Source organism: Gouania willdenowi, chromosome 1 (assembly GCF_900634775.1).
Source record: "Gouania willdenowi chromosome 1, fGouWil2.1, whole genome shotgun sequence".
Taxonomy (NCBI): Eukaryota; Metazoa; Chordata; class Actinopteri; order Blenniiformes; family Gobiesocidae; genus Gouania; species Gouania willdenowi.
In genome coordinates, this window is record NC_041044.1 from 14,309,010 (window position 1) to 14,327,937 (window position 18,928).

General features: G+C 37.8%; 1 protein-coding gene across 2 annotated transcripts in view; it reads left to right on the top strand.

Annotated features, from left to right (window-relative positions):
* Positions 1-18,928, top strand: part of grin2ab (glutamate receptor, ionotropic, N-methyl D-aspartate 2A, b) — a 177,816-nt gene that overhangs the window by 39,596 nt on the left and 119,292 nt on the right. For both annotated transcript variants that reach the window (XM_028444168.1, XM_028444159.1), the window contains 2 exons: positions 16,582-16,809; positions 16,899-17,057. In XM_028444168.1, coding sequence (XP_028299969.1) covers positions 16,582-16,809; positions 16,899-17,057 — 387 coding nt within the window. The remainder of the gene's footprint in view (positions 1-16,581; positions 16,810-16,898; positions 17,058-18,928) is intronic.

Here is an 18,928-nt window from a genome sequence, read left to right on the forward strand (position 1 = left end):
AGCCATATTTGGATTTTTCCCTGTAAACACCAAAATAAACATCTTTCATTGTTTTGCCACAACTTTCAGTCTGTGAAAACACCATAAACGTGTTGGAAAATCACTTTGGCAGAGTTTTTGGGGACAAACCCAAGAAATCACGGTAAGAATGAAGTAATAACAATCTGTCTATAGGACTCCAAATCCCAAAATGCATAGCACTCAACTTTTTCGACAATGCCAATAAAGGGAGTGTTTATGGTTGAGATCAAAACAACCTTTTCGAGCTGCAAATTCTACCTTTCACTTTCACAAGCTCATTAACTGACTTGAGTCCTACTCTAGAATTGACTTTTGTCCCCAGCAGCTTTGAAATAATATTGGTAGTATCTATGAAGTAATGACCCATAACAGCTCTTCTTGGGTTACATTTCAGCTTTCTTAGTAGAAAGTCATCAGCTGGGCCATACAAAAGGAAAGGTATAACCTGGTAATTGATGGCCCTAATATAATGTCATCCAAATTGGTTTTTGAACTGTAATAAAAGCTCACACAAAGGCAGCCAATCTGAAGAACCTCATACAGTGGCACAGTGTCACAAAGCTCACATCAACTTGAACAAGGTTTTATGTAATGTTCAGTTTAATGTGTTCAAATGGTCTCTGCAGTTGTCGAACCTCATTCAAACATTTACTGTGGGAGTGTTATGTAAATACAGACCATAATATCTGCAGAAGTTCTTGCTGCTTGTCAAATCTATTGGACAAAGTATGATGGCAGCACCGAAGGTGGTTTGACATAGTACTGGGAAGATGTTGCTGTAGCCGGTAAATGCATTTAAAAAGAGTCACAACACCAATCTCCTCCTCAGACATTAGGTCATCCTCAAACAGGTCATGTGTTTTATTGATTTTTGTGGGGTTTTCTGTTCTTAACAGATGATTTGATCTTGTGCTTTGAGCTTCTGTGACTTGCTTACATTTGTGAGATTACTGTTCAGAAAGCAATTCTGGACTAGAGGTTATTCAAACTTAAAAGTGGAAAACATGGCAAACTTGAAGCACATTTGCATGACAATGTGCATGTCTGAAGAAGGTGGTGGTGAAAAGCATGAAAGGCTAAAAGATAATGGAACATTGGCAAATTCCCATCAGGGAAAGGAAGGTTAAAGAAGGTCACTTTAAAAGCATCTTTGTGCACGAGCTAGCACAACTGATTACAGTACATGTAGAATCTGGTAAACAATCAACAAGAATCCCATTTTAACGTTTTACAGCAAGAAAGTCTTTGAGAGGTTTGTTGGATTAATGAATGTCCTGACGTGTGACATTAATAACAGATCCATCCTGTTTCTAATGCAGGGAAATAACATATAATTCAGCTATGGGTTACTTATTAAAGGAAAGTTCAATCATTCTATCTGATCATCCATAAACACTTCGATTTCCTGCAAAAACTGAGTGTTGTTTTACTGTTTAAGGTCCTCTCAATAATTCAGAGCTAGAGAAATCCTATAGTATATTCATAAGGATGGCCCAATCCTCTTGTAACCCTTTTTGTTATACAGTTCAGATTCAGCTAGACTTTAAGCAGGAACCTTTTCATGAATTCCCTTTTAATATTTTGCAGATTCTTGTGTGTGCTAAAAGGCTCCTTTGGAAATATAAGCAAAGCAGGATATTCTTTTTATTATTACTGCGTTATATATTCCTGGAATGATATGTCTAGGGTACAAGTGTGGTTTTGATGGGAAAAAAATGAAGACTTAGGGTATGACCCCTTTTCTTCTCTCCAGCGTCACCTGTCGCCTCTCTGAAAAACTTTAGTCGTCTGTGTCTCAGCAGGGCTTTTAAATATCTTTATTTTTGCCCTTTCCTCCTCTCCTCACCCTTCTGTCACCTCCTGCCTTTTCGCTACTGCAAGGGAACCATCTTTTGTTTAAATTTGACATCCTGCTGCAAAAACACACATACTGTATTCCCCCAAAACACACGCACACGAGCACAACCGCACACAAAACAGACTTAGTCACTGGCCATGGTTACATGATGTTTTTTAATTCGAAATGAGTTATTCTGAATTAAATAATTCAGAATTAAAGTGTTCTGCTTCACGTTTACATGGTAATAGTAATTCCCGAACTGAGATTTACATGGAAAACAGGTTTATTCGGCTTTATTTAATTCTGCTTTAGGTCTGGGGGTTGGGAAGGCTCTGATTGGACAGGGGGAGAACATGACGTATCACATCTATCGGGAAAAACACACATTAAACCTTTTATTGTCGGCTGTAACACAGAACACCACACGAGAACTGTTTTCACCTTTATTTTGATTGTAGTTTAGAAGCAGCAGCTCAACAATAACACACTTTGGTGGAAAAGAGATAGCAACTAATCACCGGTTAATAAAGCCCAGTAAAACTCCTGAAAACAATAACCAGGCATAAATATTTGTTCCCTGGTAAAGATAGTAGCTCTAACAACCGTTACAATGATAAACTTGGTGCAGTATGGGGACGCATTTACTCCGTCCCCGGGTTTTAATATCACCCGTCCGATGAAGCATGTTCCATTTGCTGATCTCTGTGTTTAATAAGTCCATGTGTCCGTGTTAATTTCTGCACGTTTATGCCTCCGTCCATCTCCTCTTTTCAATAGATCCATGTCTTGTAAGGTTCTTATTATTAATATGTCGGCTCTAGTCCGGGCCGCCATGTTAGATTATGTCGTCATCAAACGGGTCATCGCCACAAGTCACGCATGCGCAAAACGACTGGAATTAACTTAAAACGAATTAAAGTGTTGTTTACTGTTTACAAGAAAGACAAATTATTTCATTTGGAATTAAAAATGGAATAAACAAGCCACCTCATTCGGAATTAAATTAGCACTAGGAATTAAGTGTTTACAAGGTCAGGTTAACAGGAATTAAAGCTCCCATGCAAACGTGGCCATTGCCACAGTTGCAAACCTAAAAGAATGAGCAATTGTCTATTTTTTTCTGTTTGCTGCTGTCCTTGTTTATTCACTTCGGATACTGATGAAATATAAGACATACTGTAACTCGCAGATGTTTTCTGTCTCTGTGTGTCAACACATGTGATTAAAAAAAGCTAGATTTGGCCAAAAGCTGTTTCCTTCTAACACATTTATACACATCTCTCTGTGTTGTTGATATTCAGGTGTAAAAAAAAAAGAAAATAAAGGCTTTTGGTGCTGTTAAAAGACATTTTCTGTGAGGGCTGTAAACATCCTTTACCCACTAAGGACAAGCAGACCAGCTCTTGGAAACTTACATCAATATTTAAAAGTTATAACTGTAATATCTCAAACGTGGCTTCTCCACTACATCAAGACAATCCAACATAACTGTTTTGTAGTTAAGTGTCGACGGAGCTTGGGTAGTGATGAATGGTGTGCTGTAGGTAAAGCAGATATTCTCTAGGTAAATAAAGCACTGTATTAAAAAGAAAAGGATGTTTATGGATTGGAATTGTGTTTCTCTACAGACCTGTTTTTTGCATTTGAACTTGCTTAGACAGTGTTTTTTATTCCAGCACCTGTTAATATTGTAAAGCAGTTTGGAAAGGGAACAGTCAGGTCTGTTGCCCTATATTTTCTTCTTACGACTTAGTTCCTTGACAGTAGCTTCTGGAATGACTGATGGGCTGAGCTAGGATCACATAAAAGCAAGCATCACAGAGGCTCTCCAGAACCAAGATTAAAGACCCTGATGTAAGGTTAACAGTGGCCCACACTAGTGAGATGTCGTGAACTGTTTCTCTATTTACAGATGGATGAAGCTTTCCAGTCAGAGGAGCATATTTGTTAGAACTATGTTAATTCATGTGTGACATCATTTAGTGCTCACTAGCATCTTTCAGGCTAAAAGCTGCATTTCCATAGAAGGCTGAGAGAAAAGCCCGTTTTACCTATTCACTATTAACTACTGTTTTTGGGCTTTATTATTATTATTATTATTATTATTATTATTATTATTATTGTTATTATTATTATTATTATTATTATTATTATTATTATTGTTATTGTTATTGTTATTATTGTTATGTAATTACTCTTCCAAAATATGCGATTGCACATTTTGTTATTTTTATGAATTTTGAAGAAGAATAGTGAACATTTTTACCTTTTACAATGAAGTTTAAATCTTTGATACATTTTGTTAAAATTATGTTGGGGCTGAACATGTTTTACTGAACTGAAAAAGCACTGAGCTAGAATATGTTGGATTAATTGTAATATTTGAAGACCAAATCAATGAATTCAATTGGTCAATTTTGATTCATTTTGTCATTAAAACAGATTATGATATCAATTCCAATAAAGTGGGTCAATCATGATCTATTGGCAGTATCAAACATTTTTTTAACATATGCCTTTATTTCTTTCCCTTATTTCTTCATTTTATTTTATTGCCCCTTTATTTATTTATTCTATACAATTTATTTACAATATTATTGAAAGTCTTTTTTTGCCAAATTGTGCTTCTGCTAGTAGGCCTGCCCATTGTTTCTAACTTCTCCAACACTTGTCATAATGAAGAAAAAGAAAGAGAAAGAAAAAAGACTCTTAAAAACATAAACCCAGATGTTACAAGGAAACACTATTTGGTCTTGTCATACTCTTTTAAAATGTTTGTAAAAGTTGGCTTGGTGCACTTTCATGTACAACTGTGTTTAATTAAACATGACACTGTCAGTAGTACTGTACTGGAAACTTCTGAAGCTGTAATATGTGACGGATGATGAGATGACTTTAACACACTGCAACCAGTTCCTTTTTGAACTGGAAGTCAGTTTTTTTTTTTTTTTAATGCGTGCCAGTTTGGAACATGGAAAAATTGATAGATACACTCAGTAGCGGGCTGGTGCTTTGTTTTTGCACATGATAAAATGCACAAGCTTCAATGCAGTGATGTGTAAGATTTGAAGCTCTTTGTCTTGTAATTGCTCTTTCAATGTGCAGCACACAAGGAGGAATTGATTCCATCGTTTTAGTAAATGACCCAAAAAGAATGACACTTTTTGCGGGTGTCATTTTCAGTTGACAAAGCAATATGTTGATATTTAGGAGTCATTATGTCTGTGCGATGACTTTCAGCGGCGTCGAGCCACAGTGATCTTATTTACGCTTGTCACCATTTTTCTCTACTTCCAGAAAACAGGAAGTGAAGCTGTGTAGGCAGCTGAGACCCTTTGCTTTTAAACCTGCTCGCTTTGAATGTCTGTTTTTCCAAATATAATCTGAGGATAAATGCTTCATCTGTTTCTCAAAGAGAGCTGACCTTAGTGTCAGTTGTGTTTCTGGCTCGCGGAATTCAACTGATCTGCCATGTTTTTAAATCACTTCAATAAACTGTGGCGACGACAGACACGCAGAGGTCTGAAAGGAAGGCCGCCAAAGCAACCTCGATATAGATCGTTGTCAGAGATACAACCCGAGTGTATGAATGGGCAAACTGCTGCTCGCTGTGTTAATGTCCAGGTCAGAACCTCTCCTGAATCAGATCTTTGAGAAAATAAGCTGCAAAACCCAGGTTGATCAGTTATTGGTTCATTTGCTTCAGTTTATCTTGGTGTTACTACTATTACTACTAGAGATGCACCGATACCACTTTCACCCCAAACCAATACGATACCGATTAGGGCTGTAGTCAACCAAGGAAATGGTTGGTCGACCAAAAAAAAAAAAAAAAAGAAAAGGACAATGAATGATCAGGTGCAGAGGAGGATGAGGAGAAAGAAAAAGAGAGAGAAAAAAATGACAACAGGCCCTTGAAAAAACAATTACATATTAACTCGCAATATTGAGGGAAAAAAAATCGCAATTAGATTATTTTCCAAAATGACCAGAACCTGACAAAGCAAAAGTGAAACCTACAGGTCCGACAGACATTAGGTATTTATATCAGAGCCCGACCTGAAACCGACAATTAAAACCTATTTTTTCCTCATACAAAGGACATATTTACGTTTGTTTTAGTGGTGAGCCTGCTTTTATTAAAAAACAACTGTTAATGTCAGCATCAGATCAGCGCACAGTTAAACCCGCGGCTCCAGAGACAGCAGTGGATCTATTTACATAATCCACGTATCAACTATAAGGATAATCCATGTTCTTGTGCAGAAAAAAGATTGATTTAATAGTGGATGCTTGTGCTTCACTAGTACTATTAGTACTAGTACTACTACTACTACTACTATACTACTACTACTACTACTACTACTACTACTACTATTACTACTACTACCACCACTAGTACTACTACTACTATTACTACTACAACTACGAGTACTACTACTACTACTTGTACTTCTACTACTATAGTACTATTACTACTCTTTTTTCTCAAATTTACATATATTTGCAAATCACCTTGCTTACAACAAAATATGCATATAATCTGTATCAGAACAATTGAATGCAGTATATACTGTATGTACATATGATAATACACTGGTTCTCAATACAATAGTTCATAATGGGCTCGCGATTACCATGCCATGCTTTTTGAAAGTTAGAAATTGTAGTTTGAAAAATAACCATGCTTTTATTTGACTTTAACTCTGGACATGCATACATGTATAACTTTTCAACTAATAGAATTATGGAAAATAATAAACAAACTGCAACAATCTAGTGGGTAGGTGGTGTGGATTTTAAAATCCACATGCAAATAAATATAGACCAAGTAGTGCATATGTGTGTCTTTGTCTCTTTGTAAGTACTTGTTGACTTAATTGTCATGTTTTTGCTTTAGGCCATACTGTTTAAATGTCAACCCATAAATGTGCTTAAATCAAATAATGTCATCTCACATGTATTAAATAACAGTGGAACACGTTTCAGGGTTGTCTACGAGTTGTTTAATACAAGCATAGAACATAATATCCTGTGCATACAGTAAGTTGTTATTTTTACTCATATATAATGCATTGTGCACCAGTGGCTGTCAACTATGTCGGAAGCGAGAGATTGCCCTTTTTTCTAAATCAATGCTTTAATTGATATAAAATCTGAGATTCTAAGTATAAAGCACAGCTCTCTTGAAAGATCCATGGAAATCGAGCTAAATGTGTTCTTGTACACAATCCACACCTTTTAAAACATTTTCCTGAAATATGCCCCTGAAGACGTCACACCACCATCTGCAAGTTATTTATTTATTTATCTATTTATTTATTTCTTGAGGCGCAGCTCTGCACAGGCTGTACTGTGATGTGCCGAGCAAAACTAGCTTCTCACAGTAGACTTTGCAGCCAAAGAAAACTAAAGAAACAATAAAGGTGGGTGGCAAAACTCTTCTTTTAACTTCTCTCCACTCATATTTGTACCAAAAGAGACGACAGTGAAGCACTTACCTATTTATTGGGCATGGGCAAGACACTGTGAACATGTTGTTTGATTGTAAATGTATTTAACACAGCCCTGGTCCCCCACTGACACCCCCACCACCCCCATCACCCATAAGATTATATTACCTGCACTACTTGTATAATCAGAATCAGAAAATACTGTATTTATCCCCCGATTACTTGCGTACAGTGGCTAAAGAATTATTACAAATAAAAATAATAATGAACACTAAACAAAGATAGAAAGAAAATTGTACATAATTAAATGGATTCGATTTATATAGCACTCAAGTAGTCCCAAAGTGCTTTTACAATATCGTAGGTGAGGGTATCTGCTTCTTCTGTAGGCGTCTTCTGCTATGCTGCGTTATAGTCTGCTCGTCTTTTATTAGTGCTTCTTCTTCTTCTTCTTCTTCTTCTTATTCTTCTTCTTCTTCTTCTTCTCTTCTTCTTCTTCTTCTTCTTCTTCTTCTTCTTCTTTCTTCTTTTCTTCTTCTTCTTCTTCTATCTTCTTCTTCGCCCCACCTACCAAGGTCACATCCTTGTATTGTTTTAACTTTACTTGCCAAATAAAACTACCGGTATTCTGATCTGATGTACCAAACACTGTATTTATGTATATATACTAAACAAATCACAGCAATGTGTCCTATTTAATCATTGTGTAACTATTCACAACATTCAATGCTAAACATCAAGTGTGAGCTTTAAACAGTTTACGGTCAGATAACTATATTACAGATATTGGATTATATTTATATGTATTTTTTTCTGGTGCTGTCAAGTTATTCACAAATAATAAAATGCACAATACTATATATTTACATTATATGCTATTTATCTAACAAGTGCACAAACCTGGAAGTCAGGCTTTCATTTGAGACACAGCTGATATCACACTGAGCTTTTTTTGTTGTTGTTGAAAGATTTTACAATAACCAGTGGAGGATGTGGGATCAAAAGGGTTGATTGCACATTGGTGCTTACATATATAAGTTCTTTCTCAATATTCCAGGGGTCAGTTTTACAGTTGAGTAAACCTCAGATTTTAAATGGTATATTAAAGAGCAGCTGTGGTGACAGGATTGAAAAATTGATAACCCTGCATTGCACAGAAATCAACATGACAGGAGAACATGCCACCAAGCGACTGTGCATTACTTCAGAGTAACATGTAGCACGTTAGCACATAATCACGGTTGGGTGAAGAGTTGTGGCTGTTTTGACATTTAACCTGCACTTGGCGTTTTAATTAATTACTTTAATTCAATGACTGTGTCCAGAGCTTCATTTATTTATTTCTTAATTATTGCACCATTCATTTCAAATTATACCATCAAATTGCTAGTTTGGATTCATTTACATGCAGTATGTACACCTGCCATCCCCTGATAATTAGTTTGAGCATTTTTAAGCATTAGTTTAATCTGGCCTCGACACTGAAGAGTTTAGCTGTTAATTATGTCTTAACAAGCTAAACATAAAAACAATAAAAGCTTTTTTCACATTAATAGAGTAAAATAATAGAGATGCTACCTTTTTGTTGGGGCTGAACGATTTTGATAAATAATCGAATGCGATTTTTTTCCCTCAATATTGGTATTGCGATTTAATTTGCAATTATTTTTTCAAGGTCCTCTTCTCTCATGTATTTTTCAACAAACATAATGTGTCACTACAACTGCAGGCACACACAACCATGCTCTTCCACCACCTCACGCACATAGCGATAAGACGTACACACACGTCGGCGCACACGCAGAGACAGACGGGAATACACACATAGATTGATTAAACTTATGATTAGCAGAGAATCTCTTCTTTCTAGAAGCACAGAGTCAAAAACATCACCGCGACAGCGGGCTGTTTCACAAGGAACACAGTGGACTTCCTCATTTAAGCTGTCAATCAATGCTCACTGAGGGCTTCGATTGGAAATCCACCTCCCTCCTCTCAGCTTTTATAGGAGGGGCGTGGCCAACAGTGAAAGTTGATGATGCATGGCAATCCAAAGAATCTGTTTCAGCTAATAGCAAAATATAATAATAATAATAGCCGGCATTCAACCCAGTATATCTGACATTTTACAACTAAATACGCAAATTTAAAATACTTTTACTTAAATGTGAAGAGTGAGACTAGGAATAATAAACAGCACTATTTAATACCCAAATACACATGCATTCAGCAGAGTTTATTTATCTACTTCAATTACAGTTGTAAACTTAAATGCTTTGACTTGCAGTTTTGTAGATAGTCACCACGGCAACTTAACAAAATTCTGCCAAACTGAATTAAAAACTAAAGTGCAGGAAAAGTAAGGAGAACAATTATGTGCTTCAACAAATAGCACAATTTTAAGGTAAATCAAAGTCCCAAAAAACACAAAATAAACAAGTGCATGTTCTTATTAAACCTTAAGAGAGAAATAAAACACTAATTTAAACATTATATTCACTCAATAACATCAGCACACAACACACTAAACTTATTGATTACATCACAGTGAAATTATTTCCTCTGCATTTCACCCATATCTCCCTCATGGATAGCAGTGGGCTGCCACAACATTGTGGGCGATCGGGGAAGCAAATATGGGGGGTGGAGAAGGGAGGCCTGCATGGGACGGCGTCCGACAGAGCGATGGCCAAGGCGGGACCGCTGCGCCCGCCGGTGCAGAGTGGGGTTCCAAGGGTAGGACCACACACCCCCGTGGACGACGTCGCATCCCTCACAAGCACGTCCGCAGCAAGTCTGTTGTGGCCCATGGAGCGGGCCGCGAGATGCGTCGCTTGACGGGGGAGTGCAGCATCTTCTTTTTTATAGCCAAAATTATTCCACAACTGATGTGCTGCTCCTCCTACGTATAAAGTTTGTGCAGTGTCAGTTTCTGTTGAGCCTGAGGCTGTGCAACAGGTTAAAGCAGCTTTTACATCTCAATCTACCTGCTTTGCCTAACCCCCAATTTCCACTGGATGCGGCTCCGCTGCGTTACGTCACCGCTGCGTCAACGGAGCTGATAGGTTTCCACTTTATTCTATGTGTTAATTTCCACCGGGTCCGCTGTGGTGCGTGTCTGCTCCTTCCCAGATGCTGTAGTCCGGTGCCCTCTGCCAGATATACGCAGGCCTTCTATTTCTGGCGGACATCGGAGCACGACGCATCAATCAGCACAGAGCAAATGAAGCTAAACAGGAAATTAAGCACGTACTCCGCAATAAAATCGTCATACTGTGTAAAAACAAATTCACATACACTATATTGATTCCTCTCATACTGTAACTGCACTGTAAACTGCAGCAACTTTGATTTAGTTCATGTTTTACTGGTGCAGTTCTATCTCTTCTCTGTTGGCTGTTGATAAAAAATGTGGCTATGACAAATCCAGAGAGTTCAACCTTCTTGTACTTCTTCGTTAGGAACACTGACCTGTTTATCTGTTTATTGTTGTGTTTATAACACATACATTTAACTGTGTTCTCACGCGATTATATAAATATCGTGAGAACTGCTCTCGTCTCATGACGTCACAGTCGTCCAACCGGAGTGCACCGTGGCGCACTCAAAACGCAACCGGTGGGGATTACCGGACGGCGGACAGCGGAGCAAAACCGGATCCATGCGGTGGCGCAGCGGAGACGTATCCAGTGGAAACCCCGGGTAACGCTGCTCCACTCGCAAGTCGACTAGTTGACTATTGTGTTGTCTCGCAACTAGTCGCAGTACCTGACTTTTGCTCAAGATGGCGGTGCAACACAGCAAACAAGGGTCATAGTACCCCTGCACAGCAAGGCAGCACAGCATCAAGCGTTTCTCGCTCCTTCCTGGTTTGTGCTCAAACTGCAGCAGGTAGACAGATACTACGGCTAATATACATGCTAACGTTAGCTGTAGTGGTAACATGTCTGTGTATTAAGCAGATCTAGAAAACTTCAGCAGCACAGGATTGAGGTGAAGTAAATGCAGGCTGGAGAAGATTTACAAATGTGTTTAAGGGGGAGTAAATGTCCACTGAGAAGCCGCAGGGGTTAGAACTGTCGCCACCTGCGGTCACAGATTTTTTCGGGTCACAGATTTTGGCACAACACCGGCACTCGGCTGCCACTCGGCTCGGCCTCGGCTCTTGGTAAAGTCATCGACTAGTCGACTTTGACTCGACTAGTAGGCACATAGAGTCAACCTTTAAAATGATGTAGTCAATGAATCCCTAGTGGCCAGAACTTTTTTTTATATTTCCTAAACGCAAAATCGCAGCCTTTGCGTTTAGGAAATCTTGTTTTATCATATCCTGATATTATCGCAAATGCAATTAATATTTCAGTCATACTTTTTGTGGCTTTTTGCCTTTTAGTGCAAGGAAAGTGCTGGTAACCAAAAGACATGATATGAAGTGCTGCGTGCTTTCAGATGCTAATAATTCACAAGGCATTGATTTGTTTATGGTCATTGTAAATGTAACCTTTTCTGTTGTAAGCAAATAGAAATTTGTTTTTTCTAGCTTTCAGTTGGAAAGTTGGATAGAGATCAACTACATTAATTGTATTCATATACTACCTATGTTGAGTAAAGAATATAATCCTGTCAATTCAGAGCAGGCTGTGGTTGCCTCTGTATCATTCTGTGTTTGGCTCACTTTGCTAATTCAACTCACAACAAAGAAGGTAACAGACTAAAATAACCCTGGAGTGGATTCTAATTATATTTGCTACTAGACATTACAAAAGTTGTCAGCTCTGGCAGGAGCAGGAGAAAATGCTTTCTACTATTAGTCATTTGGTTAACTTAAAACCAACAAATATTTCTACATTTTTATAACTTTATTACTATTGAGTGATTCAGCAACTGAACTTGCTACAACCCCATTAAGACTCAATACAACTGCAAAGATTCGTTTTTGGGTGTAATATGGCTTTAGGATGTTTGTTGAAACAATGCGATAACCAAGACCCTAATTTGTGTTGTCATCTAGAGAACACAATGTGGACGCGCTTCATTGGCGATGAATAAAAGTATGAAATTGTGGACTGATGGATTTAGACAATCACACCCACATGAGCTTTGTTTAATGGGAGTTAGGGATAACGTTATTGAATCACAAAATACGCTTACATCCGAGGATGATCACTCTTGGTTGTGTTGTATGAGTGCATAAAGACCTCCTCCAATTCATTGTCACTAAAGACGCTTGAGGGCCTCTTTCTGCTAGCCTTCACTTGTCCTTATGGCTGTGTTGTCCGTGGCTTTGACAGACTGTTTAAGTTAACATTTTGTATGAATTTAGTTTTCTACACATTTTTGGATCTAAAGAAAAAGAATCAGATTATTAACATTTTTCTTTGCATAAAAGCAGAGGTGAGAGCACTGATATATCCTACTCAAGTAGAAGTACTGTTACTTGATTGAACCTGTACTCAAGTACAAGTAAGTCATACATAAAATACTCAAGTACAAGGAAAAAGTAGCTCAATTAAATAGTACTCAAAGTAAAAGTTACAAGTTACTTTCAACACCCAAGTTTATTTCCCTTGCATATAGTAAACATGTATAAACGTAAACTTAAAAAAGGAATGATTTAATTTAAATAATTGTATTTATTTTTCACAAAGGCATCTTTATAAAATTAAAGGTGTGTCCAAATGTGCAATAACATAACAATAAAATAACACCAAGGAATTAAATTCAAAATAAAACAGTTATCAGACTCTAAGTATAGCTACATTGATGAACGCTAAAACTGAGAAAATAACATTTCATTTATTCTGGTAGGTTGGCTATGTTGTGATACATTTGATTGTTGTCTGGTCATTTCATTTTTTTTAGTTACACAATGTCCGTTGATCGTTTTAAAACAAAAAATGATAATATACTCAGTAATGGTTGGGTGTAGAATTGCAACAAACTACTTTATTTCTTTTAAAATGTACATAAAGGTAGGGTAGGTAATTTCCTCCAGATACACTTTTGAAGTTTTTGGTTGAAATTGTTTTCATGTCCTGACAGAAATTACGATCTTATGTGCTCTGAAAAAGGAATGAAAAAAATCTGTAGTAGCTGTAAACCTGTAAAAACTTTGACCAATGAAAAAAGACGGTTCATTTTTTATTAACCAATCATGTCTCCTGTCTCCCTGCTCCTTTTTGACCCCTCGCGTGCACTAGCTTACACTCCAAGTGCATCACAGATGACAGAGTTAAAACAGAGTTTTTAGTCACATTTTTTAACATATATAATGATAAAGTTTAGTGTTTACTTACGGCTGAATGAGACATGAGACGACGTAGTTTCTACACAATACAAGCGATGAGCTGAGGTCCGTTATTGGAGCACCGACGCTCGTGCATGTGAGTGAGGGGCGTGGCTTTAGAGGGAGCACAGAGGTGAGGCGGAGGGGTAAAAGCTTAGCACTCGCAGGATGCTACTTTCAAAATCATGCTAGTTTTCGAAAATTACCTACCCTGCCTTTAAGTACAAGTAAAATTACTGATTTGGAAATATACTTAAAAAAGTACAAGGACCCATAAAAGCAACTAAATTACAGTAATATGAATCTTGTAATCAATTACTTTCACCTCTGCTTAGAAGTAGCAGAACTCTCTATCTCACAGTCATTGGCTATAACAGAGGCAAGTGGTTAGCCTCCATTACATCTCCAGTACGAGCTAGACAGCAGGAACACTCAAAGTTCTCCAGCTATGCTGACCGTTTTAGAAGCCGTGGCACACTCTGGCTCCTGGTTATGTTAGCTCTGATGCTAACTCCAGGGAAAGTTAGTGTAATCTTGTCCCATTGGTTGGAGCTGACGCTAATTCTCTGGGACAGGAGTGTAGCGGCGTATGCTAAGTGCTGCTAATCCGTGGGCACCAGGGCAGAGAGCAAGCTGGGAAAGTACTGACTTGACTAACTGGCCTGATTAGACCGGGTGTGAGATGACATGGATCAGATAGACAGACTAACTCAACTGGAAAAGACATATTGGCAGTATTGATGAAAAAAAGCAAGACATAATGTGACGACATAAACGATTGAGTGTAAATGAAGAAATGAAGATGATGTGCTTGAATGGTTGGGAAGTTAGAAAACCGTGAGAGACGAGCAGATGAAGAGATATAGAGGTTTCATTTTGTAGATGTGACGTTTCCTCCTGGGGTGTTTTTCAGCTCTGCTGGACTGCAGTGGTGTAAGAAATTGGCTGAGATGCAATGTAGTATCCGCATCATGGTTTCATTAGCCCTGATTCAGCCCTAGGCATTTTAAACTGCGTTTCCTCTACTCATCTGCTTCTCTTAGATCTGCTCACATTAAAGGAAAAGGTACCACACTGTAAGGTGAAACAGGAAACAGCAACTTTCAGTCATTACTGGTCAACTTGAAGTTGGTTTAGAAAATTAATACACTGAGATTTATATTGTGACATGTAGTGGTGTGAAAAAAAATCGATTTCACAATATATTGCGGGTGCCGATTTTAATTTTTATATTTAATCAATATTTTTGTGTATTTGTGGAATATTTCAGTGGTGGTTACAATGCTTTTAATGTGTTGCAATGGTTATTTAATGCTCTGTATTTTATGATGGCAGTGTGTAATACCTGCAATATTTATGTATGTACAGGCATTTTATTTTCATATAATCTGTTCAGGTCAGTGTTTAAACTGACACAATAGGATCAATTATAAATAGTTCTTATTTTTGTGCATTATCAGTAACTCAGGGTGATTAATCCTTAATGTTCTCACTTACAGTTGTTACAATGCCATCATTATGTTGTCATGGTTACTTTGAGACTTCTACACAGTTGTTTCAGTGAAAATAAACTTGTTGCACTTTATTTTATGACGACAGTGTGTAACACTGCATTTTCTTTTTTTCAGTGAAAATGCAAAAACACTAATAATAATAATAATAATAATAAATAGGATGTTTTGAAGCAAATAGTTTTGACTCATTTTGTCCTCTGAACGATCAATATCTTTTGATGAACATATACAGCAACTTGATTTTTCATCTCTACGTTTAATTTTGATATTAACTGGGTAGAATATTGTGATATATTGCGATAATATCGTATCGTGACCCAAGTATCGCGGTATGTATCGTATTGCAACATCCTTGCCAATACTCACCCCTAGGTAGTATTGATTGAATCAGACACATGACATTAGTGCATTAGGATGTTTCCCCCATGCATTACTAATTTAATTCAGGGTTTTTAATATGCATTAATACCGTAGCTCAAACTTTACACAGAACACTGAAGATCTTGAATATGTTTAAATAAAGACAAACAGTGTAAAAGTAACTTGAAGCTTGAAGTCTGATTAGCTGTTTAGTAAAAACAAAGTGAGGTTAAATGCCACTATTCTAATAATTGCCCATAAATGAGATAAAGTGATAGCTTAACTGTAGAGGACATAAGGAGGACAGCGGGGCCTCAAGCCACCAAGTTTCTTCCTATCATGTATTAGATTTTGCTCTTGAGGCTTGCTCAAATAATTAAATTCTATTCACATTTCCCATTCGCACTATTCTCCTCAAAGATAAATACTAGCCAATCTTTTGTTAAGCCCTGGGGGTCAGTTTACAGCCCTAATCGCGCTTTTGAAAACTTCTTCGGAATACAAAAATCTTTCATATGCTGCAAGTATTAAGCATAGTCTGTCAACATTGCAGTAAAATAGATCTCTGACGTGACTCACAGCGTGTCATTTAATTTCTTTCAAACACAATAGCAACAGCGTCAAATAGCATTGTGTCTTTGTGTTCCACCACACATCGAATCCATGGGCGAGCTTTTCTTTTTCTACATGAAGGAAGCAAATGATGTTTTGACCTTTCCATAAGAATAACTGACTTTTTTTGAATAGCGTTTCCTTCCTGTGTAATAACAAAAAAAATATGCCATTTTTCGTCCACTGTGCTTGTCTGTCTCACCTCACATTTTTGGTTTAAATGCTCCTGAGGCATTCGTGCCACACCTTGAAGTCTCGTGAGGATTTCGATAAAATTTAAATGTGGTTTGTCAACATACTCCCACTTGACAGCACATGGTTACTGAGTTTCATCCGCCCCAGAGAAAGCCTGCTGATAACAGGGAGAAACTGTCAAAATAAAACAGAATTGTCGCGGCCTTATGAACTTTGTATCTTCAAACCAGAACTGAAATTGTCAATGTTTCTTCAGAAGATGGTTTTCTACATTCATGTTTGTTCTGTGTGTCTTTACAGGGTATGATGAGCGTAGTGGGCTGGTTATTGCTCCTAATATCCCAATTGATGGTGCCTTCTGTGGCGTCGCAAAAGCCTCCAGGGCTCAGCGTGGGCGTGATCATGGGCCAGACGCGCCTCATCTCCGATCAGGAGGTCCGACATCCGCGCCGCACCGATGATGCCCTTGATATCTCTGTGGTTACTCTGAGGATCAACCAGACTGACCCAAAGTCGGTGATAACACAGGTGACAAAGAACTGGATTCTACACTCTGTTACTGATACGTGTTCATGTTTCCAAACCTCCATTTACCATTTGTCTTGCCTTGTCCCAAGGTGTGTGAGCTTTTGTCCCGCACTCGTCTTCATGGCATCGTGTTTGCTGATGGCACTGATCAGGAGGCCATTGCTCAGATGCTTGACTTCCTGTCTGTACAAACACAACTTCCAGTGCTTGGTGTGCACGGAGGCTCCTCTATGATTATGGCTGACAAGGTAAGTGACTTGTCAGGATCAATGGCCGCACACACACATTTGACCTGTTATGGATGATGTGTTTGCAAATGGGTCAGCTGATATTTCATAGACACATGTGATGTTATAGAGCACACTAGAATGAATCAGATAAGCCAACTACTTAAACTAAGTTATATTCAGTGTGACTTATTCCATTTGAAGAAGACACTTTCATATTAAAACTAAAGGGTTTTTGTTTGACCATTTTGTAGTTGTGTTATTAATTATTTTTAAGATTAGATAATGAAACACGTGGAGGTATTGCGTTCTGTCAGTGGTGCCTTTTATTTAAATAAAAAGCAGAAACACTGCCATTGTGATAGTCGTAAATCAGTCTCTAACTGGGTGGTTGTTATCACTTCATTGATTTTTATTTTAATTAGCTTTTTAATAAGGTCATGAAGAGCACAATGAAAAGTTAAGTATTCACAAGGTCAGTGAAAGTCTTTGCATAGAACTCACAGTCCTTGGTGGTACATCAGAAGATAATAAGGTGGTAGTTCCAATATGTATTATAATACTACACACACACACACACACACACTAGTCAATCCTGCTTGGCTTCTTCGTACACTGTCCTCTTAGGTTTAAACAAGCAGATACTCTTCCCAGTCAGTTTAAAGGTTTACATTTATTAGGATGGTGAAATGTAAATGTTTCGTTTTGAATTATTCAAGGAATGTGATAGAATGACCTCCAATTCAGCAACTCGGGGCTAATAAGTCTTCTCCTTTAAAGTGAGAATCCAGAGAAGAGGTTGCACGTTGCATGTTTGACTACAAACCTAAAAGTCATTCTATTAAAGCTTCCGCGTTTTCAACAAAATGATAATTTGCGCTTTCAAAAACAGACTTACCAGCAAATACTGCTCCTAAAACTTAGCTAAGTCAATTGTATTGCATCATTTGCTGACTTTTAATGAGGCATATCCTCGTAGGGATGCTCCCAAATGAAAAACCAAATATGAGGAAACCAAGGTCGATAGCCGAAACACCGAAATAAATTATTATGCCCAATGTTAGGACCATTTATGGCTATGACTGTGTACTAACCTCATTAAAGCCAAGGCACTGCTATTACATGAATTCATATTAGTACTTTAAAGAATAAATCAATCAAAAATTAAGAAAATAGTTGTTGAACAATGACATTCCAACAATCCACATATTGTAAGTACAGTTGTGATGAGGTGCAGAGAATCCGAATAGATGATGGTGCTGACGGACTCTACAGCTGAATTTAACCTTCTGTAGTGAAGTTTTCGAGGCTCACATCAGGCTAGGCCATAGGGGTCCTTGTTGACACAGTGGGTTACGCGTAGCTAAGGTACCGGTACTTCATATATAAATTGCAACTTATAAGAACTTTTTATTGTTTTCACTCCGTGGTCCATTTCAACCTCTTTACTCAGAAGACGCGTTAGTGCTCAGATATACTGAAATACATCAACACCGCAGACATGATGGCTCATATCCAGACAAATGCAATGTTTTTTTCGCATCATCACAACAACCTGTTTTAGCCACGTTGTTTCGGTGATAAAAGTGTGTCCATAAAAATGGCCCAAAACTGCATATTTGGTGGCCAAATTTTCTGTGTATTTCTAGAATACAGTGCTGTAAATAAATCAGCTTCTTAAGTGTCTGATAATCACAATGTACTCGTGTTTCAATCGCGTCTTCCAGTGTTTGGCTTCTTTCCATTTGGCAATTCTTCTAACACAAGCAATGCGGGCAGTCAGGTAAGATGTTCACTCTCAGAGGACCTGCTTTCTCAGTAATGACAGGAGGCTGTCATCAACTATACAAGACTGTCAGTAAATCAATACACAATGCTCCACAGTCACATTG